This window comes from Heterodontus francisci, chromosome 19 (assembly GCF_036365525.1).
Source record: "Heterodontus francisci isolate sHetFra1 chromosome 19, sHetFra1.hap1, whole genome shotgun sequence".
Taxonomy (NCBI): Eukaryota; Metazoa; Chordata; class Chondrichthyes; order Heterodontiformes; family Heterodontidae; genus Heterodontus; species Heterodontus francisci.
In genome coordinates this window covers 83,677,518-83,703,154 of record NC_090389.1, presented here as the reverse complement: position 1 = coordinate 83,703,154, position 25,637 = coordinate 83,677,518, and the positions used below count along the sequence as shown (strand labels likewise).

General features: G+C 44.2%; 1 protein-coding gene across 1 annotated transcript in view; it reads right to left on the bottom strand.

Annotated features, from left to right (window-relative positions):
• Window positions 1-25,637, bottom strand: part of LOC137380349 (collagen alpha-1(VII) chain-like) — a 147,499-nt gene that overhangs the window by 93,095 nt on the left and 28,767 nt on the right. The window contains exons 14-23 of the mRNA XM_068052277.1: window positions 24,435-24,470; window positions 23,772-23,819; window positions 22,871-22,906; window positions 19,407-19,535; window positions 15,385-15,594; window positions 11,555-11,590; window positions 9,561-9,596; window positions 8,948-9,016; window positions 4,319-4,363; window positions 3,755-3,826 (exon numbers count right to left, since the gene is read on the bottom strand). Of these exons, the coding sequence (XP_067908378.1) occupies window positions 3,755-3,826; window positions 4,319-4,363; window positions 8,948-9,016; window positions 9,561-9,596; window positions 11,555-11,590; window positions 15,385-15,594; window positions 19,407-19,535; window positions 22,871-22,906; window positions 23,772-23,819; window positions 24,435-24,470 (717 nt within the window). The remainder of the gene's footprint in view (window positions 1-3,754; window positions 3,827-4,318; window positions 4,364-8,947; window positions 9,017-9,560; window positions 9,597-11,554; window positions 11,591-15,384; window positions 15,595-19,406; window positions 19,536-22,870; window positions 22,907-23,771; window positions 23,820-24,434; window positions 24,471-25,637) is intronic.

Below are 25,637 nucleotides of genomic sequence, written 5' to 3'. Positions count from 1 at the left end.
TTCCAGTACTGTTATATCATAGAACTGTAGAAATGTTACCGCACAGAAAGAGGCCATTGAGCCTGTCGTGTCTACGCCCGCTGAAAAAACTAGCCACCCAATCTAATCCCACCTTCCAGCACCTGGGCCGTAGTCTTGCAGGTTACAACACTTCAGGTGCAGTCCAGGTACCTTTTAAATGAGTTGAGGGTTTCTGCCTCCACCACCGATCCGGGCAGTGAATTCCAGACACCACCCTCTGGGTGAAAAAGTTTTTCCTCATGTCCCCTCTAATCTACCAATCACCTTAAATCTGTGCCCCCTGGTAATTGACCTCTCCGCTAGGGGAAACAGGTCCTTCCTGTCTACTCTATCTAGACCTCTCATAATTTTGTACACCTCAATTAAGTCACCCCTCAGCCTCCTCTGTTCTAAGGAAAACAACCCTAGCCGATCCAATCTTTCCACATAGCTGCAATTTTCCAGCCCTGGCAACATTCTTGTAAATCTCCTCTGTACTCTCTCCGGTGCAATTATGTCCTTCCTGTAATGTGGTGACCAGAACTGTACACAATACTCCAACTGTGGCCTAACCAGCGTTTTATACAGTTCCAGCATTACATCCATGCTTTTGTATTCTACACCTCAGCCAATAAAGGAAAGCATTCCATCTGCCTTCTTCACCACTCTATCTATTTGTCCTGCCATCTTCAGGGACCTGTGGACATGCACTCCAAGGTCTTTCATTTCCTCTCCCCCTCGCAATATCCTTCCGTTTATTGTGTATTCCTTTGCTTTGTTTGCCCTCCCCAAATGCATTACCTCACACTTCTCCGGATTGATTTCCATTTGCCACTTTTCTGACCCCTCAACTAAACCATTGATATCATTCTGGAGTCTACGGTTATCCTCTTTACTGTCAAGTACACAGCCAATTTTTGTGTCATCCGCAAATTTCCCATTTAAGTCCAAATTATTAATATATACCACAAACAGAAAGGGACCCAATATTGAGCACTGTGGAACGCCACTGGAAACCACCTCCCATTCGCAGTAACATCCATCAACCATTACCTTTTGTTTCCTGTCACTGAACCAATTTTGGATCCAACTCGTCACATTCCACTGCATCCCATGGGCTTTTACTTTTCTGACCGGTCTGTCATGTGGGACCTTGTCAAATGCCTTACTAAAATCCATGTAGACAACATGCACTGCACCACCCTCATCAATCCTCCTTGTTACTTCCTCAAAAAATTCAATTACTTTAGTAAGACACGACCTTCCCTTAACAAATCCATGCTGACTATGCCTGATTAATCCGTGCTTTTCTAAGTGGCAGTTTATCCTATGCCTCAGAATTGATTCTAATAATTTGCCCACCCCTGAGGTCAGACTGACCGGCCTATAATTATTTGTCCTATCCCTCACACCCTTCTTAAACAATGGTACAATGACATCATGTGACTTGCAGGATGGTAAAAGGCAAACTAGATAGGCCTTGGTCTTAGTTGGTCCAGCAATTCCTTTGTAATCCTCTCATATCTCAACTGAGTGGCCATGCTTCAGGATGAAAGTCGATAGTTGGTGTCGCCAAGCTATTTGACTACATCACAGCTAAGCCTGATCCAGGCCTCACCTAGCAGAAGCAGGAACCGGCTTCCCTTCTTCTCCTCTATGACTAGGAGCATTCTTGGCTACCTGAAGTACCTCCACTAGTATCCCGTGTGAGATCAGCCAACAGAGACAAGTGTGGACGGAAGTTAGATCTTTCTGGTGTATATGGGTCAGTTCCACACTGGTTGGTGCATTTTGGGGAGCTACTCCAAACATTTAAACACTTTGATTTTGCGAAACACAGAGAGTTCTGTTGAAGAACCAGATGCATAACTTTCGATCTACATAAAAGGTACCACAAGCAAGACTAATCAAAAAAGGTTTATGTAAAATGGGTAGTTCCAGAAATAGCCATTTGAGCTGTCAAACAGTTATAACATTGCACTAAGTTACTTTTCACACAGCAACTCTGATTGCCCCATGCCCTATGTGCAGACTGAAGCTAGAAGCTAATCTACAAGAGTTAGTGATTATCAACAAATATACCCAAGAATCAGACCAGCCGAGCACAAATTATTCTTTTGTCAACTGGCAAATTAGACGTCTCTGTAACACTGGTGTACACAGCTCCTCAGAAACACTGGGAAAAATGGAAGAATTTCATTCAGGTACAATGGTGGGGTCACTACCTAGAGGTTGGAGCTGAGACACATTATTGAGCAGAGTAGAGGGAGCTTTACACCTCTTCAAGCATGCTACAATGGATCTGGGAGTACTTAGTTCAGGTACCAGTTACCCAAGTTGAAAGTTTTCTCCATTTCCCAGTGCAAACATACCTCATTTTGAAAAATATTTAAAAAAAGGAACAAAGATGGGCAATAATCACTGTCTGTTAAATTATCACAGTGTGCAGAGGTGATGGGCTGGATGTGCTGTGATAATATTCGATCAAACCTGCTCACCTGCAGTTGGAGAGTAGTAAGTAGTTCCCGGATACTGAACGATCATCTAGTTAGCTGAGCCTGAATCTTAGCAGCGACCTCACAAATTAAAAACATATTTTGGCAAAGGTCTTTGACTACATTGAACCTATTGATTCAGCTAGATGCACTGTTCGTGTTTTTTTTTCCCCAATGCCTCGTTTCTGTGTGTTTCTCCAGCAGTATTATTTTGTTTTTAAATTTGAATGGATTTCTACTCAATCAGACTGTTCCTGATGGTCTACCTTTGCCAGTCCTGGAACATAATTTGAAAGCTTCCTTTCAGTCCAATGCCTGAGAGTTATCACTTAGAGAAGATGTTGGGCACTGAAAGTGACAAGGCCTTTTACACGGGTTTTGGCCGGAGACCAGACAAGGTAAAGGAGGAATGATGTTTCCAGTCAAGCTGCTGCCTCCTGCAGTCAGCACTATAGGAATTACAGGAACATTCCACCCATCACACCTGTTCTAACCCCACCTCCTTATCCTCTTATCCTTTTTCCTTTATTACATAGAATTACGAAGAATATACAGCACAGAAACAGGCCATTCAGCCTAACTAGTCTGTTTTGGTGTTTATACTCCACATAAGTCTCCTCCTATTCTATCTGCCTCATCTCAGCATTTCAGCATATCTTTCTATCTCCTTTTCTCTCATGTGCTCGTCTAATTTCCTTTTGAAAACATCTATTTGCCTCAACCCCTTCCTGTGGTGGTGAGTTCTGCATTCTAACCACTCTCTGAATAAAGACGTTTCTCCCCATTTCCTTATTGCATTTAGTAGTAACTATCTTGTATTTATGGCCCCTGGTTTTGGCTTCTCCCTTTATATTCTTTCTTTTTAAGTACTTAATAAATTCCCTTTAATGTGTCTCACCAATCCAGTCACAGAATTGTACAGTACATAAGGTGGCCATTCAGCCCTTTGTTCCTGTGCTGGGTTTTTGAAAGAGATATTGAATTAGTCCCACACCCTATTTCCCCATAACATTGCAAAATTTTCTTTTTCAAGTATATATCCAATTCCCTTTTGAAAGTCTGTTTAGCTCAAATTTCTCTGCACCTCAAAAATTCTGATCTTCATCCCCAAATTGAATGAGCAAACCCTCTGGCTGAGCGAGTAGCGGCCGGACACAGAATGATGGACGCCTGACAACAATAGGTTGGTCTTCCAACCAGACAGGGGCGTACAATGCTGCGTTTATGATTTATTCTTATGTGTGATGGTAAATGCTCACCGGGAAGCCGTCCCTGCCTTTCTCGCCAACTTCACCTCTTTCACCTCGGTCTCCCTTTGTTCCAACGTCACCCTACAATCAACAGCACAACTTTATTGGCACAGGAGCCAGTTGGCAACAGATGTCAACAGAAAAGCAAATTAGGGGGGGAAAATACATTTTGAGTAGTAATAGCAACATTCCAATGTCTCTACTCTGATCATATTGCCCGAGAACACTAAGTACAATGAAGATGGTCTTAAAGACATCTGTACAGTGCCCACTTACACCAATGCCAATTACTATCTGAAACTGTATAGGCCAATCCAAAGGCTGTTCCCCTACAAAAAGGATAACAGTGCTATTAATGCTGAAAAAGGCTTTTTATGACTCTATTCAACGATACAACATTAATATTAAGTCTTTTGTTGTAGCTTTTCAAATTTCTTGGATGATATTTTTGGTTTTGAATGTTCCCAAGAAAACTGACACAACCCAATCCGGACTGTCCTCAGCTATAACAATCAGTATTATATGGCTTTTGTTTGTCTGTAGTAGGCTACAAGAAACTTACTATACTCAGACCTTATCTCCTTTGGATCCAACTGATCCTGTGGGTCCGCTGTCCCCCTGCAAAAGAGAAGCCAGATTTAAATGACACAGGAACCTGAGACATGATGTGTTAAGCGTTGCGTGCTTGGGAGCAGCAGGTGATTTTGGACCTCTGGATCCCAAAGCTCTCCACCACTAAAGACTTTTCCTCAGCTCATGTGTGTCAATTGTGCCTCAGTGGGTAGCAATCTCACCTCTGGGTTCAGGTCCTGCTTTGGGACTTGAGTGCACAACACAGCAGTGTTGAGGGAGTGCTGTATGGTTGGAGGTGCTACCTTTCAGATAAGAGGTTAAACTAAGGCACTGTCTACCCTCTTATGTGGATGTGAAAGATCTGTGGCACTATTTTGAAGAGCAGGGGAGGTGCCCTGTCCAATATTTATCCCTCAACCAACATCACAAAAAAAGAGATTATCTGGTCATTATCACATTGCTGTGTTTTCGACATTACAACAGTAAATACATTTCAAAAAGAAATTAATTTGTTGGCTGCAAAATGCTTTGGGTCTTCCTGTTGTCATGAAAGGCGCTATATAAATGCAAGACTTAGGCCAGGATTTCACGTTGGGCAGACAGGAGCCAGCCACCGACTAAAAAGTCAGTGGCGAACCCGCTTCCGCCTCGCCTCGGCATCCGACCCGCATTTTACGGGTCCTCAGGCTTTAATTGTTCCGAGGCAGGATCACAGGCGGCTTTTCCCGGCTCCAGGACACCTGCTTGCCATGGGTAAAATCCGCATGGAGGCGGGCGAAGGCCCTTATGTGGCCGTTAAATGGCCACTTAAGAGCCTTGATTGGCCTGGGGCAGGCGGGCCGTTTTTCACTCATCCCCCGCCCGATGTAAAGGGAGGAGGAGGCGGGAACTGGTCAGGAAAGCGTCCCGGAGCCTCCCGCTCCATTTTACGCAACCCCCACCCCCCACCCCCCCACCACCATCCGGCTCATTGGGGTGGCGTAAAATTCCAGTTGTAGGCTAATTGAGAGAGATGAATTGCTATGATTGTCAATAGCTCCAGGATGGCAGAAGGCAAACTAGATGGACTTTGGGGTTTTTGTTCTTGTCGAGCTATTCCTTTGCTTGTAGCCATCATATCACTAACAACATTTTGAGTCTCTTCACCCTTTGGCCCAGAGAGTGTGACAATGACACACACAAACTAGGATGTTCAGAGGTTTGATTTATAGTCTCCACTGAGTTCTCCGATGTCAGCCGGGATCACTGACCACAGAAGCAAGGTGGGGGAAGGGAATGCAAAATCTCCTGGGGTTCCTACTCCAATCACTATCCAGTGACTCCTAGAAGCCGTATGTGTGTGGTCATTAATGAGAGACTGGGTTGAGTTCAGCTGTGCCGCCATCCACAGTCAAATAGCCTCTCAGGTTCTCAGCTGACCCATGAAAATTGTTCATTTGGGGAAGGTGCTTGAGCCAGCGTCATCAGCAGAGGAGGAGGGTGAGAAGGGCAACAGTATGTCAGAACATAGTGTTCCATTCACCACAACATCATGCCCAATCCATACACTATTCTGAATGACCCTTTCAGAGTCAACCATTCCTTCACAACACAATGTCCTCACGTTGTGTACGGACAAATAGAGGCAGAACCAAGAGCCTTTGGCATGACGAGAACAGAATATTTAATATACGTCTGTGCCACAAAATTTACACATTGAAACTGGTCACAGCTCCAGTGTTACAATTGAAGAGGTGTCACACGGAAAGTTGGGTCACATTTAGACTTGCATCAAAGTCACCTTCCACCAGCCCAGATCAGAACACCACGAGAACAATGCTTTCAGCTTTCCGATAAATACTGGTAGCAGGTTGGAAACCTCAACTCCCAGCTCAGACTCCGAATATTTACCCCTTTTTTACGTAGGTATCTTCGCTGAACGGCAAAATGACAATTAGCTACAACTGAAATAAAGAAAGGACTTGCATTTCTATAGTGCCTTTCATGACCTCAGGACGTCCCACAGAGCTTCACAGCCAATGAGGAAGTGCAGCAGTCAATTTGTGCACAGCAAGCTCCCACAAACATCAATGTGATAATAACCAGATCAGCTGTTTTAGTGATGTTGGTTATAAGATAAATATTGGCCAGGACACTGGGGAGTACAACCCCTGTTCTTCTTCAAAATCGTGCCAAGGGATCTTGTACATCCACCTGAGAGGGAAAACAGAGACTGGGTTTAACATCTCATCTAAAAAATGGCACCTCTGACAGTGCAGTGCTCCCTCAGTACTGCACTAAAGTGTCAGCCTAGATAACACACTCAAGTGATTGGAGTGGGTCGTAAACCCACAACCTTCAAAGCCAGAAGCAAGAGTGTTACCCACTGAGCCACAGCTGATAGAATAGCTACATTGCAGCTTGTTACCTCAGGTCCAGGGAAACAAACACTAACAAGAACATAAGAACTAGGAGCAGGAGTAGGCAATTCATCCCCTTGAGCCTGCTCCGCCATTCAATACGCTCATGGCTCATCTCATCTTGGCCTCAACTCCACCTTCCTGCCCGTTCGCCATAACCCTTCAACCCCTTTCTAATTAAAAATTTGTCTATCTCCTCCTTAAATTTACTCAATATCCCGGTATCCACCGCACTCTGGGGTAGTGAATTCCACAGATTCACGATCCTTTGAGAGAAGTAATTTCTCCTCATCTCTCTTTTAAATCTGCTACCCCTTATCCTAAAACTATGACCTCTCGTTCTCGATTGCTCCACAAGAGGAAACATCCTGTTAGTGCAATAAAATTATAAATGCAATTTATCTACCGTAATGTATAAAAACACTTTAGAAGCAATTTAAAAAGAAAAAGAAAATAGTTTTGTTCTGTTTGCCCTACCTTCTCAACTAAAGAAGTTAAAGAAAGCATCAAACTTAAGGAAAAGTCATAATACTGGCGGCGGAGGGAGCTCGGTGGGCCCCCCGCCCCCGCTGCCTGGCAGCAGGCCCCACGTCTCAATATGTAAATAAAGAATTATTACATGCAAATGTACTTACCTGCAGGTGGCGGCTGTCCCACGCCGATTTTACAGCCGCCATTCACACTCCGCGTGCCTCGGAATGCCGCACGGAGTTCCAAGGCAAGAACCTGGTGGGGAGGGGGCAGGAATAAAATTTTCAGGGCAGGAAGGGTGGAGTGGCGGGAAGGGTGGAGTGGCGGGAAAATCAATTTTTATTGGATGTGGGGATGGTGGGAAGGGGTTATAGGCCAAAGGTTAGAAGGTTGGGGGGTAAAGGTTGGGTAGGGAAAAAGGCAAGTGTTGGTCATTTCGGGCAATGAAATGACCATTGGGGGCGCTGGGGAAGGGCCCGCCACATCTTTATTGTTTGTTAATAAAAATTTAACAATGCTGCACATTTAAAAATTAAAATTAGTTCTAAGGGCTTAAAGCCCTTTAAAGATGGCGCTGGCGCCTTTGCGGCGGCACTGGACTCCGTTTCGGGGATGCACTGGCCACCCCCACTACGTCATCAGGAGCAGCCGTTCTGCCCCCTCTATTTAAATGAGGCCCCATGCGTAATATCGCGGGGGCTCCTCGGTGGCTCTTCCGTGTCGGAAAGCCACTGAGTTAAAAATGCACCGCCGAGGAGCGTGGCACGCGATTAAAATTCAGCCCAAAGTGTCTCCAAGGGGATTGTAGATAAGTTAAGTGAATGGGCAAAAATTTGGCAGATGGGGTATAATGTGGGAAATGTGAGGATGTCCACTTTGGCAGGAAGAATAGAAGAGCAGAATATTATTTACATGGAGACACTGCAGAACGCTATGGTACAAAGGGATGTCCTTGTACATGAATCACAAAAAGTTAGGACGCAGATACAGCAAGTAATCAGGAAGGCAAATGGAATGTTGGCATTTCTTGCAAGGGGGATGGAGTATAAAAGTAGGGAAGTCTTGCTACAACTGCACAGGGCATTGGTGAGACTGCACCTAGAGTACTGTGTACAGTTTTGGTCTCCTTAAAGAGGGGTATACTTGTATTGGAAGCATTTTAGAAAAGGTTCACTAGGCTAATTCCTGGGACGAAGGGGTTGTCTTATGAAGAAAGGTTGAGCAGGCTGGGCCTATACTCACTGGAGTTTACAAGAAGGAGAGGTGATCTTATTGAAGCACTTAAGATTCTGAGGGGGCTTGGCAGGGTAGGTGCTGAGAGGATGTTTCCCCTCATGGGGGAATCTAGAACTAGGGGGCATAGTTTCAGAATAAGAGGTCTCCCATTTAAGACAGAGATGATGAGGAATTTCTTCACTCTTAGGGTCGTTAATCTTCGGAATTCTCTTCCCCAGAGAGCAATGGAAGCTGGGTCATTGAATATATTCGAGGCTGAGTTAAACAGATTTTTGATCTACACTGGAGTCAAGGGTTATGGGGTGCTGGCCGGAAAGTGGAGTTAAGGCCACAATCAGATCAGCCATGATCTTATGAAAAGGCAGAGCAGGCTCGCGGGGCCGAATGACCTACTCCTGCTTTTATTTCTTATGTTCTTATGTACCAGATGCCTGGAAGTACCTGGTCAAGATAATTCATCCAATGTGTTAATGACATTCCCCAAAAAATTCCCAACCATGTTGCTTGTTTTTCAGATACTGACCTTTATTCCCTGTGGCCCTGGAAATCCTCTTTCCCCAGGATAACCAACGCCTTTTTCTGGAATTTGGGCCTGAAATAAAAGTCAGAGAAATATTATAAGGTGACTGCTATACAAACGATCACCTTTTGCTATTGAAAAAAAATGTTTAACTTGTAATACATCAGAAACAATGGAAACACATACTAATGGCATATAAATACATTGAGAATAAATCAATACCAGGTCAAATGGCACCTCCCGCCTATTGCCCACATTCTGCCTCCTTATTTCTGAACTGTACAAAGAATAAAACTCTTCGGAGAGCTAGCACAGGAGCAATGGGCCCTTTTTTTGTGCTTTAAAATTCTTTAACAAGTGGTCAGTAGGATACAATGGTCCCTTTTAACCCTTTCTCACCTACACTTTTACATAATTCCTGCTTATTTCAAGGACACTTTGGACCCTGATAGGTTGCACATGTCATTCTCAATCTCACGACATTATCATGAGGAACGGTTTTGAAATGGTTGACGGATGGGGCATAATGAGTTGAGGCTCTAGTTGGCCAATAACACTGGTAATAACATGAACTGTAATGTACATTTCATTTTGTTAAAGAAGTTCTGATAATTACCGTGGGTCCTGGAAGGCCTCTTGGACCATCTCTCCCCTGTAACGGGAATATAAACCGTTATTAATGAGTCAGAAACATAAACTAGAGCAAGCTTGCTGGAACTAATCCAAAACTAGGGGGTTCCGAAGAAGGGTCACTGACCCGAAACGTTAACTCTGCTTCTCTTTCCACAGATGCTGCCAGACCTGCTGAGTGAATCCAGCATTTCTCGATTTTGTGTCATAAATACAAGACTGTCACTAATAAATCCAATAAGGAATGCAGGAGAAGTTTCCTTCAAAAAAGAACCTGCTGCCACGGGATGTGGTTGAGGTGAATAATATAGATGCATTTAAGGGGAAGCGAGATCAGTACATGAGAAAGGAAAGAATGGAAGGATATGCTGATAACGTGTAAGGTTGGAGGAGGCTTGTGTGGAGCATCAACACCAGCATGAACCAATTTGTCCAAATGGTCTGGTTCTGCACAGTAAATTCTATGTAATAGCACATCTGATTCTGAACAATCTACACCTCACCCCTTCCAACACAATACCATCGGCGCCACATTTCTAACACTTCTACACATCAGAGACCTCCTTCCCAAAACCCCTCTGTCTTGCTCCATTTCTCTCCAGCTTCCAATGCCTTCTCAAAACCTTGATGCCGAGAGGCTGTTTCCCCTGTCTGGAGATTCTAGAACTAGGAGCCATGGCAGCAGGATAAAGGGCCAGCCATTTAGGACTAAGATGACGAGAATATTCTTCACCTGCAGAGTTGTGAATACTCAGTTTTTGAGTATACTCAAGGCTGAGATCGATGGATTTTTGGACTCTAAGAAAAGGGACACGGGGATCAGGCGGGAAAGTGGAGTTGAGGCAGAAGATCAGCCATGATCATATTGAATGGCGAAGCAGACTCGAGGAGCTGTATGGCCTACCCCTGCTCTTAGTTCTTAAGTTACATACCCTTGGGTAACCTGTCAGGCACCTCTCTTAACTCGTCTTCCAACGCCTGCTTGGTATCCATTTCTTCACACTTAGAAAACATCTTCAATGTTTCACTGTATGCAAGTTTTTGTTTTACAGCCTTCAGTGCAAGGAGATTTCACATCACTTGTCCACGCTGAAGCTGAACCACAACTTCAAAGGTAAAAGCCAATGAACGCTTCCACAGAATCTCAGCTTCCAGGTTACATTTGTCCAGCTTACTTAATGGGAAGGATGGAGGCTTGTGAGAAAAAGCTTGAGAACTTTAATCTAGGACAATATTTCAATTGCTTCCCCTCAATTTCCTCATGATTTTTCCATACTCAAACCTCAAATATGATTGGGTGCAGAAACAGCAAAAGGTTGATCAAAAGTGAGTGAATGGGATTGGGGGACAGATCAGCCAAGATCTGACTGAATGGAGAAGCAGGTTCAAGGGGCTGAATGACCTCCTCCTCTCCCTATGTTCCTGATGTTACAGCATATCAAGTGCCTTCAACAAGTAACAAATACTTGCACAAGCCTCATAACAAACACTGATTACCCTCTGAAGTTACATGAATGCTGATTTATTGGGCTAGACTTTGACATGAAGTGGGTCAATGTAAATAATAGTCGGGAGAGATGTCATACGGCTGTTGATTTGCTATCACTGATTTTACACCATCAAAGTCAAAGTTACCTCCATTGGCTCACAACCATGTGGCAGGACTTAGTGCATTGGTTAAAATGAGCAATTCAGCGCTGAATGTAGAGTTCTCTGGAATTCTCTTCTTAGACATCTTTCCCTTTTTTACTGTGCTCTCCATCTTCAAAAATGCAAAACCACACAGTTTCACCATGTCTTTGGCCACCCCGCCCCCCATCTCCTACTCCCCAGTTTGATGTCCTATCTCTCCTTTGTGAAGTACGACATGATATTTTGATGCATAACAGTGACTGTATAAGTACTAAGCGTTGGAAGCCGTCCCATGGAGTAAATCACTGCAAGTGCTTTGCAACACCAGAATAGATCTTTAATACTTACAGGCTCTCCTTGATCGCCTTTATTCCCTTTCTCACCCTGGAAGAAGGAAACACAATTGACTGTAGCAAAGAAAACTGGAAAACAAAAATGATCTTCAGACGTGACGTATTTTACCAACTCGCTTTCGCAGTGTATCCCTCAATTCTGTCTCTGTGTAACATCTTTATTATGTACAGAAATAAAACACACCAAGTTACTACTACAAATATTAATGGAGTTACCATATAAATAAGTGCTAAGATTCTGCACCAAAAGAAGGCACAAAGATCTCACTAAAACACAAGTTGAAGGTTTAAAGGAACAACCTTACGGGAGAACTTGCACATTCCTAAACTGTGGAGATTAGTAGAGTTTGGTGCAGAGTCCATTTAGGAACATGCATGGAGCGATATCAATGAAAATTAAATAATAGTCCCAATCCAAGAGTTTCTTGAGGATAGAGTAAGTTAAGCTGGAGAAAGAGTTTCAGATGTTGCAGTCCAGAGGCACATCAGGCAGAGATTCAGGGATGCAAAGAGAAGACAAGTAACAGGGAGCATTTGTTTACACAGAGGGTGACTGACATCTGGAATGAGTTGCCAAGAAGACCATTTGAGACTGAGCACGGGATTGTAATAGAAAGGTAGTAGGCTCGGAATTCTGTTGGGAGGGACTGAATGGACTGAACTGCCCTCATCATCTGAACTTATCCTGCCTTCTTGCGATTACCTCCCACTCATCAGTTCAGTTATACTGGCTGGATTTGCTACCCAAAATAACAGTGAGTTCAATGACAATAAAATTAGGAGGGGCCTAGATAGAGTAAATAGGGATGACTATTATCAAAAACCAGGGGGCATAGATTTAAACAAATTGATGGAAGGATTAGAGGGGAGATGAGGATACATTTTTTCACTCAAGAGGGTGGCAGGGACCTGGAACTCACCGCCTAAAAGTGTGGTGGAGGCAAAAACTCTCACCACCTTTAAAGAATACTTGGATGTCCACTCGAAGAGCCGTGACCTGCAGGGCTATGGACCTAGTGCAGTAAGGTAGGATTAGGCTGGGTATGTCTTTGTCGGCCAGCACGGACACGAAGGGCTGAATGGCCTCCTACTGTATCATAAATTTTCTATTCTACGATGACTGCTGTTAACTTGTAAATCGTCCAGTATCTTGTGGTAAGGAAGTGGTACCCAACAAATTGGAAATCGACACAAGTTGCTGGACGGTTTGTGCTGCTTTACTGTTCGCTTCACGAAAACGAGAACTCTCTTCAAACTCTTAATCAATTTCAAGACATTGTTGTATTTTAACATTGATTAGCAATGAATATCGCCACAGAAAGTTAGGGCTAGTACCTGTACAGCATGAATACCTATTTAATGCTGAGATTCATGCACCTGCAGTGCCACTCAACCTCTCTGGCTGAAAAAGGGAACAATTAGAACTGTGGAGTCTCATTACCACAGATAGTCAATTCTTCTCAGAGATATTTTAGGATTTAAAATGTACTTTATTTTTCTATGTCATTGGGTTGTGGGTGTCGCTAGCCAGCATTTATTACCATCCCTAACTGTCTTTGAGATGGTGGTGGTGAGCTGCCTCACTCTATATTGTGTGCAATGTCGGGTAGTGTATTCAGTTTTATTCGTAAAAGACTTTTTCGTCGTGGTTTGATACAACTGAGTGGCTTGTTAGGCCATTTCAGGGGGCAGTTAATAGCCAACTACATTGCTGTGGGTCTGGAGTCACTTGTAAGCCAGACTGGGTAAAAATGTCAGATTTCCGATATTAATAAACCAGGTCAATTTTTGCGATGATCTGGTCACTGTTACTGAAATATTAGCTTTTTATCCCAGATTTATTTTTATATTTAGAGATACAGCACTGAAACAGGCCCTTCGGCCCACCGAGTCTGTGCCAACCATCAACCACCCATTTATACTAATCCCATATTCCTACCACATCCCCAACCTATACTAGGGGCAATTTATAATGGCCAATTTACCTATCAACCTGCAAATCTTTGGCTGTGGGAGGAAACCGGAGCACCCGGAGAAAACCCACACAGACACAGGGAGAACTAACCACTGCGCCACTGTGAATTAACTGAGTTCAAATTCAATAAGGCGCCCCATAATAAACTAATGAATAAAGTCAGAGCATGTAGAGTCGGAGAACAAGTGGCAGAACGGATTGCTCGCTGGCTTCAAGACAGAAAGCAGAGTGGGAGTAAAGGGTAGTAGTTATTCACAGTGGCAGAAGGTGGGAAGTGTTGTTCCACAAGGGATCAGTGCTGGGACCACGGCTGTTCACAATTTACATTAACGATTTGGACTTTGGATTCAAAACTTTGCAGATTTGGTGGGGGGGAGGCGGGGAGGGTAAGGAGTCAATATTGAGGAGGACTACGACAAATTACAGGAAGACATTAATAAACCTGCAAAATGGATTAATAATTGGCAAATGAAATTAAGACGGATAAATGTGAGGTACATTTTAGTAGGAACAATAGCGAGGCCATTTATTACTTGATAGGTACGAGAAGGTGGGGTAGAGGAACAAAGGGATCTTGGAATACAAATACAACAATCACTAAAAGTTGCACCACAGGTTAGCAAGGTCATAAAAAAGCAAACCGAGCTCTAGGCTTTACTTCTAGAGGGATAGAACTGAAAAATAAGGAAGTTATGCTAAACCTGTATTGAGCCTCAGTTAGACCACACTTAGGGCTGCATCTTACTTGGAAGAGGGGGGTCCCGGTGGCGGGATGGAAGGTGGGGGTAGACCCCGCCTTGGCCCTCCGTCAGAACCCCAAAGTCATTCTACGGCGGGCAGGCAATTAACTGCCCACTGGCAGGACGCTGTCCCTTTAAACGATAAGCTCCTGCCTCCAGAGCTACCGGCCAATCGGAAGACCAGCAGCTCTGCAGTACTTGCAGTGCCACTGGGAGCATTGAGGATATCCGGCACCCGGGAAAGGTGAATTGGGTCAGGGTTGCTGGGGCCATTCAGACACGCCCTGGCAACAGGGTGGGGCGGGAGGGGGGCGTTGGTGAGGATGGCGTAGTGTCTTCCTGGAGTGGCCGGGGTGGGGGAGGGGGGTGGGGGATGGTGGAGGGCAGCGATTGCCACTGGGGGGGCCCTGGATTTAAATGGGTTTAAGATTTTGTTCTGCGTAGCAGACATGGAACATCTTCATTCCTTGCGAGTGGGGGGGAATGTGTGAAAGTCCTCGATCTTGCAACGAGAAGAGAGAGAGACAGAGAGAGAGAGGAAAGAGAAGGAAAAAGAAGAAAGAACTTGCATTTATATGATGCCTTTTATGACCTCAAGTTGTCCCAAAGAGTTTCGAAGTCAGTGAAGTTCATGTTGAAGTGTGATTACTGCTGTAATATAGAAAAAGGTGACAGCCAATCCGTACACAGCAAGGGCCCATAAACAGTGAGTTAACCACCAGATTTATCTTTTGTAGTGGTGTTGGTTGAGATAAACGTTGGCCAGGATATTAAGTAAACTCTCCTGTTCTTTGAATAGGGCCGTTGAATTTTTTATGGCCACCTTAGAGAATAGATGAAGCCTCATCCAATTGAAAGCACCTCCGAAAGCACCGTGCTCTCTCACTGAAGAGTCAGCCTAGATTATGCATCTGCAGAGGCAGGGGAGAGAGAACAGAAGAGAAAGGAGGGGACACAGAGAGAGGAAAAGAAATACAGGAAGAGAAAAAAGGGAAGCGAGTGAAGGAAAGAGGGAGAAATGGGGCAAGACAAAGGGGGAAAAAGGAGGAAGGGGGAGGGAGAGAGGTGGGGAAGGGGAAGGGGAAGAAGACACGTTGGCTTTGCACTAACCCTTTCTCCAGGACGCGCAGTTTCTCCTTTATCTCCAGCCCGGCCTGGTAATCCTGGGATACCTGGCTTTCCTGGTTCACCGGGTTTACCTGGAGGGCCTTCAGGGCCTCGTTCCGATACTGCACGGCCCGGTGGACCCTGGGGCCCTTGAAAACCTTGGCTTCCTTTGTCCCCTTTAAATCCTCTTTCTCCAGGAGTCCCAGTGAATCCCTGTAAAATGGCATGAAAGAAATAGAAATGTATCAAAGAAAGCCTCTGATCAGTCCACGACAAGAATGTTGGTATTCCTCACCTCATGACCACAGGTCTATTAGAAGAACGTCTGCTTACAAGAAAAGTAATATTGGTCTCAACTTTATTTCCCGTTAACTTTAAAAGGGAAGGGAGGGAAAGACTAGAGAGGGGGTATTTTGCTCAAAGTATTTCCTTTTTTTAAACAGAGAATGTTAGTGTCCTGACAATTCTTGAAACACGTCCATTACAAGGAAAGGCTCAGGTTAGGCCTTCCTTCCTGACAGGCCACTTTAGTGATGTCGGTGACAGAGAATGTCCCAGAGAAACTGCACGGTAAAGTGCTCGGCCTGGGGTTTGGAGGGGAGGGGAGAAGGGGAATTTGGGCTATGGGGAATGGGGGAGTGGAGAAGGGGAATGGGGGCTATGGGGAATGGGGGAGTAAAAGGGGAATGGGGGGGAAGTGCAATGGGGGCTGTGAGGAATGGGAGCAGTGGGAAATGGCGGAGTGGAAGGGGAATAGGGAGCAGTGGGGAATGGGGGTCAATGGGGAATGGGGATAGGAGAAGGGGAATGGGGACAGTAGGGAATGGAGGAGGGGAGAAGTGGACTGGGGGAAATGGGGAAGAGCAGAAGGGGAATGGGCACATTTGGGTGTGGGGCAAAGGAGAAGGGGAGTGGGGACAGTGTGCCATGGAGTTACTCTAGGGTAATCCAAGCCTGCAGGATGGTTTCTCACGCAGATAGCTTCAGGCTAATTTGATGTCGTGCTCCCTCTCCAGGTTATTCCAGGACACACCCCATAACTGAAGCTGCTGGGATGGACAATTAGAGCACGAGAGCCCTCTCCAGTATCTATGCAATGGTGATAAAATTGGCATATTGTTTTTAAAAAAATACTGACATATTTCCCTATATTTGTAGGGTTATGGGGTAAAAGCTAGGATGTGCAACTCGATTGGTCAGCCACTTCAAAGAGCTGGCACAGGCATGACGGGCTAAATGGCCTCCTTCTGTGCTGTAAGATTATATGGTTCTGTAAGACCATTATTTTACAAAACATTGGCAGGAGGCAAGTGGTAATCTGAACACTGACTTTCCTTCCCCTCTAAATTCCTTTGTCTCTAAACATGTCAATGAGAAAGCAGAACAGTCCCAACCACATGCAGCGGCTACGTTTGTGTGAATGCAATTTGTCCGCTATATGCAATGGGCAGTATAAGAGGGTAGCATTATTGCAGTGATCAATAAGAAAGCTGTAGATCACTTCTGAAAGATCTACAAGAGGACTGTACACAATACAACTAGCTTCATTTTTTTTTTATTCGTTTGTGGGATATGAGCGTTGCTGGCAAGGCCAGCATTCATTGCCCATCCCTAATTGCCCTTGAACTGAGTGGCTTGCTAGGCCATTTCAGAGGGCATTTTTAAGAGTCAACCACATTGCTGTGGGTCTGGAGTTACATGTAGGCCAGGTAAGGATGGCAGATTTCCTTCCTTAAAGGACAATAGTGAATCAGATGGGTTTTTAATGACAATCTTTATTTTTATTTAGAGATACAGCACTGAAACAGGCCCTTCGGCCCACCGAGTCTGTGCCGACCAACAACCACCCATTTATACTAATCCTACATTAACCCATATTCTCTACCACATCCCCACCATTCTCCTACCACCTACCTACACTAGGGGCAATTTACAATGGCCAATTTACCCACCAACCTGCAAGTCTTTGGAGGTGGGAGGAAACCCACGCAGACACAGGGAGAACTTGCAAACTCCGCACAGGCAGTACCCAGAACTGAACCCGGGTCGCTGGAGCTGTGAGGCTGCGGTGCTAACCACTGCGCCACTGTGCCGCCCATCGACTTTGGTTTCATGGTCACCATTAGACTAGCTTTTAAGATTTATTAATTGAATTCAAATTTCACCATCTGCTGTGGTGGGATTCAAACCCATGTCCCCAGAACATTAGCCTGGGCTCTGGATTACTAATCTACTGACATTACCATTATGCCACTGCAGCCAGTGTTTAGTATTAACTGTGATCCCACACCACAGGGAAGGGATCAGAAAGGTTTAAGTGCACAAAAGGTAACTGATAATACAATTTCCATTAATGATCATCACTTCTTCACTTATGTAAGTGACTGCCCATTTTAAACGTGGCTGTATTGATATATGAACACTTTGAAGCTTTAAAAGGGTAATTCTTTGGGCAGGTAAGAGATGGTTCCACTCTCATCCATCATTCCTCCCCTATATTGTTATTAACTTCTAAGGGGCATGACCAGCACAAAAACAATTTTGACAATAAAAGACAAATTCCCCTTTTATTTGGAAACAAGTGTACATAAGTTTCATTAAAATGGGTGGTGGTAACAACAAACACACAAATCTTCTTTGGCCTCCTTATCTCGAGAGACAATGGATACGCGCCTGGAGGTGGTCAGTGGTTTGTGAAGCAGCGCCTGGAGTGGCTATAAAGGCCAATTCTAGAGTGACAGACTCTTCCACAGGTGCTGCAGAGAAATTTGTTTGTCGGGGCTGTTGCACAGTTGGCTCTCCCCTTGCGCCTCTGTCTTTTTTCCTGCCAACTATTAAGTCTCTTCGACTCGCCACATTTTAGCCCTGTCTTTATGGCTGCCCGCCAGCTCTGGCGAATGCTGGCAACTGACTCCCACGACTTGTGATCAATGTCACAGGATTTCATGTCGCGTTTGCAGACGTCTTTAAAGCGGAGACATGGACGGCCGGTGGGTCTGATACCAGTGGCGAGCTCGCTGTACAGTGTGTCTTTGGGGATCCTGCCATCTTCCATGCGGCTCACATGGCCAAGCCATCTCAAGCGCCGCTGACTCAGTAGTGTGTACAAGCTGGGGATATCGGCCGCCTCGAGGACTTCTGTGTTGGAGATACGGTCCTGCCACCTGATGCCAAGTATTCTCTGGAGGCAGTGAAGATGGAATGAATTGAGACGTCGCTCTTGGCTGACATACGTTGTCCAGACCTCGCTGCCATATAGCAAGGTACTGAGGACACAGGCCTGATACGTTCGGACTTTTGTGTTCCGTGTCAATACGTCATTTTCCCACACTCTCTTGGCCAGTCTGGACATAGCAGTGGAAGCCTTTCCCATGCGCTTGTTGATTTCTGCATCTAGAGACAGGTTACTGGTAATAGTTAAGCCTAGGTAGGTGAACTCTTGAACCACTTCCAGAGCGTGGTCGCCAATATTGATGGATGGAGCATTTCTGACGTCCTGCCCCATGATGTTCGTTTTCTTGAGGCTGATGGTTAGGCCAAATTCATTGCAGGCAGCCGCAAACCTGTCAATGAGACTCTGCAGGCACTCTTCAGTGTGAGATGTTAAAGCAGCATCGTCAGCAAAGAGGAGTTCCCTGATGAGGACTTTCCGTACTTTGGACTTCGCTCTTAGACGGGCAAGGCTGAACAACCTGCCCCCTGATCTTGTGTGGAGGAAAATTCCTTCTTCAGAGGACTTGAACGCTTGTGAAAGCAGCAGGGAGAAGAAAATCCCAAAAAATGTGGGTGCGAGAACACAGCCCTGTTTCACGCCACTCAGGATAGGAAAGGGCTCATGTTAAATACTTAGCTCTGCAGTGTAAGTCAGCTGTACTGATCAATATCAGCATGTGTGCTTCTCTGAAGCTTGTAACTGCCTATGTGCATGCACAGTTATAACTACCCTTACACCAGGGTTCAATCGCTGGATCTACTTGGGCCCTGTGTTGCCCACAAACACACAAACTGGTGAAATCTCACATTACCTTACTCCCCTGTTCGCCTCCTTCACCCCGATCTCCTTTCTCCCCTTTGTCCCCCTTCGCCCCTGGCTCTTCGCGACTTTGGTGATCAAACCTGTCATGCTTCTGCAGAAGTTCCTGCAGATTTGAAATCTGAAGAGTTTCAAGCAAAAAAAAATAATTATTGACGCGCCCATGATTATGTACGAGTTTCCTTCATCCTCTGTACAAAGCTGAACATCAATTATCCAGCGTGTTGAATGCCCATTAAAGACATAAACATTGCAGGTAACATTAAAACAACATGATGCTTTTTTTGTGATTCATACTGTAGTTTGCTTCATTGCTGTGATGTAAAACTAAAGTTTTGAGCACTGCCAATTTCCATTACTCACCACAAACATCTTTTCCATGGTATAATATTCTGTTCTATATTAAAATTGCCGTGCGCATCACAACATTCCATTTCAAATTGTATCGCAAGCTCATAATATCAGGCTCGATCCATGGGGAAACATTTTATAGAACTATTTACATTAAACTGCAGTACCAGTTGTTCATGTAGTTGACACTGTGTTAAGACGTTAACAGCAAGTGCAGCCAGTTCTATTATAAAAGAGATCCCAAATATTCACAGAGTTTACTTCACCATCAAACAGACCAGAAAATGATAATTATGTGAAATACTATTTCTTCCAACGTATTCCAGTGGAGACATGGAACAGATTCCCAGAGGAAGCAGCTGATTTGGAAGTCAAATTGCACCTTTTATAAAGGAGACAGAACTGTGCAGAAGGGGGATTGAGGATTACAAAAACATTAACAACCCGTTGATTTATTTCTGAGGTACTTAAATGCTTGTTAATGTAATGAATCAACGGTGAGATGGGAAGTAGACAATTATAAAACAATCTGATATGGTTCTTAATGAAGCCAGCTGAGACATTAAATGACCTTCGCTTTCTGTTATTTTTATGCATTTGATATATTATCCGTAAGCGTATTTCTTCCCAGAGTAACATAAGTGTGTCAGTCCTTCAATAATCCGTGTGACTCAAGCCTGAGTGGTTTTTCAACAGCAAGCTTTAATATATATCAATTCTCTAGTGTTTATACTACAAGTGTCTTCAGATTACATTAAATGACAAACAAGTAATATAACCTGGTTTCTAGGCTCAAGTGATCACTTTTGACTCGGTTCTGGACTTCTGACTATCCCGAGGGCTCTAAAGTTTGGAAAGGGAGGGGGCGCGGAGTCAATGCTCTGTCTTTATGCTATTCAGCTGCCTTGGGTTGCATGTACGCAGTCAGTAATCCATCACCCACCCCACCTCGCTGACTCTGCATTAACTGACTTCAGAGGTGCTACTTCAGCCTTTATCTTGGTTGGATAACAGTTTGTTCCCCTCAAGAATGTATAAGACTTCTTTATCTGAACACCAACTCACTTAAGGCCTTGTAGGGTGCCACCAACTGCCCGAGCAGCTTTCAGTGTTATTGTGTCTTTTAAGTATCTGGACCTCTTAGCAACCACCTCCCTTCTCTTGACAACAGGTTATCTCTTGATTTTGGGGGTTGTAATTCTAAAACCTCAGTGTTCTCTGTCTTAGCTTAGCTTGGTTTAAGGTGCATTCATAAAATATTCCAATAACATCCATAACACTGAAAGTCTTGCATATAATGTGCTGTTGCTTCCTTCACACTCACTTCCTGAAATACTACAGAGGTCATAGCATTCCTTAACTTACAGCAAGCAACATCAAGGGAGATCTTTGGCTATATCCTCCCCATGTATGCCGCTCGTTTAAAGAAAAGTTCAGATTCTAAAGAGTGAGCAGGAACAGAGGGACCTCAGAGTGCAAGTACATCGATCTTTGAAGGTGGCAGCAACAGTTGAGAGAGTGGTTAGCAAAGCATATGAGATATTGGGCTTCATAAATAGGGGCATTGAGTACAACAGCAGGGAGGTTATGCTGAACCTTTATAAAGCTCTGATTAGGCTCCAACTGGAGCATTATGCCCAGTTCTGGTCACCACACTTCAGAAAGAATATGAGGGCCCTTAAGAGGATGCAGAGGAGATTTATCAGAATGGTTGAAAGGATGGAAGATTTTAGTTACATGGTTAGGTTGGAAAAGCTGAATTTGTTCTTAGACCAAAGAAGATGGAAGGGAGATTTAATAGAAGTGTACAAGATTATGACAGGCTTGGATAAGTTAGACAAGGAAAAATTGTTCCCATTAACTAATGGTACAAGGACTAGGGGACACAGATAGCAAGTTTTGGGCAAGAGATGCAGGGGGAACGTGAGGAAGCAGTTTTTTACGCAGCGGGTGGTAATGACCTGGAACTCGCTGCCCAACAAGGGTGGTGGAAGCGGAGACGATCAATGACTTCAAGAGGAAGTTGGTTGGCTGTTTGAGGGAATTAGACTTGCAGGACAATGAGGGTTGAGCGGGACTGACTGGATATCTCCGTAGAGAGCCGGTATGGACTTGATGGACCAAATGGCCTCCTTCTGTGCCGTAAATGACTCTATTGCACATGGGTGCTAGCCTTTCTGACAGGGCCAGCGCTGGGCATGTCGATGTTGATCATCGCTAACAGCACAGGTTTGCAAACTGGGGTCCACAGACCCCTGGGGGGCTGTAGAGACTTTCCGGGGGTCCGTGAAATAATGTGAAAGCAATAACGAAGTGGGCTTGCTGCGAGCTAGGAGGCGGGAGTGGAGTCTGGCAAACATCACACCAAGAACAGACAGACTCTGTAGTGAGAAGCAGGACACCCATCTCACTGACAACTGTAAGTAAATAGCTGTCTTCTTAAAAGCATTATTAAAGCATTCTTTATGTGCAGTATTTGCATATTATGAATATCCTACAGTATTATAATATAGCTTGGAGTGTCTGTTATTACTCATCCATTTGAAAAGGTGTCCTTCAATTAAAAACATTGAGAGTCAGTGGTTTAGAAATCCCTGTGGATATGCCCATGGATATTCTCCCGTGAAGTCTCTCCAGGGATGCATCCACTGGGCTCCATATTCACAATCAATTATAGTTGCTAGACATATCAAGAATAATCCTCGGTTCACCACTCACGTTTCTTCCCCCACCACCCCCTTCTGCTAGTACAAAAAAATGTTTTCCTTTATCAGCATCTAGAATATATATTACTCAAATCTTTGTCACTTAATGATGATTTACGAGCTCCATTAATCTGGAAAAGGGAGAAACATTTAGTAAGGGAAGAGAAAAATAAATGCCAAAAAATGATAGGATAAAATACAATGAAAAGTGGGCAGCTATGAAGGAAAAGGAAAGAAAATAGGAATACTGAAGCAGGGAAAGGACGGGGAAACGTTGAAAGAAGTGATGAGGAAAAGGAGGGTAGCACAATTCAAGAGAGAAGCGAGTGATAAACAATTGGGGGGCGGGGGGGAGGAATCTCTCCTCATTAAATCATAAGGTTAATTTGCTGCAGTTTACCTTAACACCGAATTTTGCTAGAGTTTCTTCAACATTCTGCAAACAGAAATGAAATGAGTTAATTCTCCTAAAACATGCAACTTGACAAATGGATAATAACGGTTTAAATGTGAAAATAACTGGCAATAGTGACTTCTCCACAGGAAGAGGGTGAAGGAAAGGAGAAACAGGAAATCTTATTAACTGATTCTCCATGTCTTTCATAAAGTGGTTCTGTTTGGGTCACCAGCCTTCTTGGCTTTTGACTTTTTACAAAATAAAATTACGTCAGAGCGAAAACTGCACAACACAACAGCCACTGAGCATCCCTGAGGGAATATAATCTCGTGTATTTTCTTTGGGAACATGGGTCCATCTGTCATTGGATTCTGAGAAAGGGTCTACAACCAGGCATTGGTGAGAAAATGACAAAAGAATTTACAGCACAGAAACAGGCCATTCAGCCCAACAGATCTGTGCCGGTGTTAATGCTCCATATGAGCCTCCTCCCACCCTCTTCATCTAAGGTATGCCATCTCACCCCCAAGATAACTCTTTCTGTCTGCCCCCAAACAGGAGGACAGAACCTTGCTGTATCTTTGAGTTTGACTTTGTGTTGTGCATTCTTATGGAGCGCTAACTGCTATATTCAATATAACTGGTGGTAATAACCAGCTGCCTTATTTTTTAAACTCTCAAGAGCATTAATGTCAACGAATAACAGAAGAAATACAAGCGAGAGCTTGCAGAGTAATTGCTACAATGTGCCTACTCCTATCAGGGGCCATCTAATATGCAAGTACCAGACACATCACCAACCTTCACTAATTTGCACCCAATGTGGTTGCTCACTGAGTTGCCCATCCTGAGTCTACAGTGCTAAACTAAAATTGAAACAAAATTTAAAGCATTCGGTACTTACTGCAGATGTCCCTGGTATCCCAGGCTGGCCATCAAAACCATTTTCACCCTGTCACAAATCAAAGAATGGGGAAATATTCTTGATAATGTCTTACCAAGTTTCTTAGGAAAAAACAAAAATCATGTAACTGCATTCTAGCCTTTAAAAAGAAACCTTTGTCAGATTTTACACTGCCAGGACTTCTGAAGTGTAGTCACTGTCGTAATGTAGAAAACCCAGCAGCCAATTTGTGCAGAACAAGCTCCACAAACAGCAATGAACAGAAAATCATTTTTAATGATGTTGGTTGAGTGATAGATATTGGCCAGGACATTAGGGAGAAGTCCCCTGCTCTTCTTCAACATAGCAGCAATGGGATCTTTTACAACAAGCTGAGAGGGCAGCTGGAGCTACAAAAAACGACACCTGCACTAGTGCAGCACTCCCTCTGTACTGTACTGAAGTGTCAGCCTAGATTATGCAGTCAAGTCTCTGAAGTGGGACTTGACTCAGAGGTGAGAGTGTGACCACAGCGTACACTAATCATTAGAACTGCCAAAATTATGATGAGTCCACGTGAACCTGACTCCGTCTTCTCACCTTTCAGATGCTGATGGACCCTATGTGTATTTCCAGCATTTAACATGTACACGTAAACACGACCAGAGGGCTTGAGATACTTACTTTCTGACCTTTGGCACCCGTGTCTCCTTTCTCTCCCTGCAAATACAAGACACATACTTGAGGGATGCAACCAAGCGAAGGTTACACGCAAGATCAGTGTGGCTGAAGGTGGCCCTTTGACCTCATCCTCCACAACACCTACCCTGCCACCTTCCCAATACAACAAGCCACTATTTATTGTATTGGCCATCACCAGATCTCTCAGGATACCCCAAAAGACTTTATACCCAACATTTTAACATTCAGTCACTGTGGTTATCTAGACAAACACAGCAGCCTTTTCATATGCAACACTAAGATGATTGGCTAGTTAATGTTTTTTTTTGATGGTGCGAGGTGACCGATAAATATTGGCCAGATGCAGGGAGAACTCCCTGCTCTTCTTTGAATAGTGCCTTTGGGGTCTTAAAACATCCACCAGCACCATCACATCACATGGAGAGCTCCTCAGGTTGTCCTACTGCATTGAAGTATCAGCCTCAATTATGTGTTGAGGTCCTGGAGTGAGACACAGAAGGAGGTCATTTGGCCCACTGTGTCTGCGCTGGCTCTCCAAAAGAGCAATTTGACTAATGCCACTCCCCCGCCTACTCCCCGTAGCCCTGCACATTCTTTACAGGTTAGCAAGGCCATAAAAAAAAGCAAATCAAACACTAAGCTTTACTTATAGAGGGATAGAATTGAAGAGTAGGTAAGTTGCGCTGAACCTGTATCGAACCTTGGTTAGACCATACTGTATACAGTTCTGGTCACCATATTATAAAAAGGATATATAGGCACTGGAGAGGGTACAAAGAAGATTTACAAGGATGATACCAGAAATGCGAGGGTATATGTATCAGGAAAGGATGAACAGGCTGGGTCTCTTTTCTGCTGAAAAAAGGCTAAGTGGTGATCTAATAGAGGTCTTTAGAATTATGAAAGGTTTTGATAGGGTGGATACAGAGAGAATCTTTCCACTTTTGGCGAAGAGCATAATTAAAGGCCATCAAGAAATCCAGTAAGGAATTCAGAAGAATGTTTTTACCCAGAGAGTCGTGTGACTGTGGAACTCACTACCACGGGGAGTGGTTGAAGCAAGTAGTTTAGATACATTTAATGGGAAACTAGACAAGCATATGAGGGAGAAGGGAATAGAGGGTTACGATGATAGATTTAGATGAGGAAAAATGGGAGGAGGCTCAAGTGGAGCATAAATGCCAG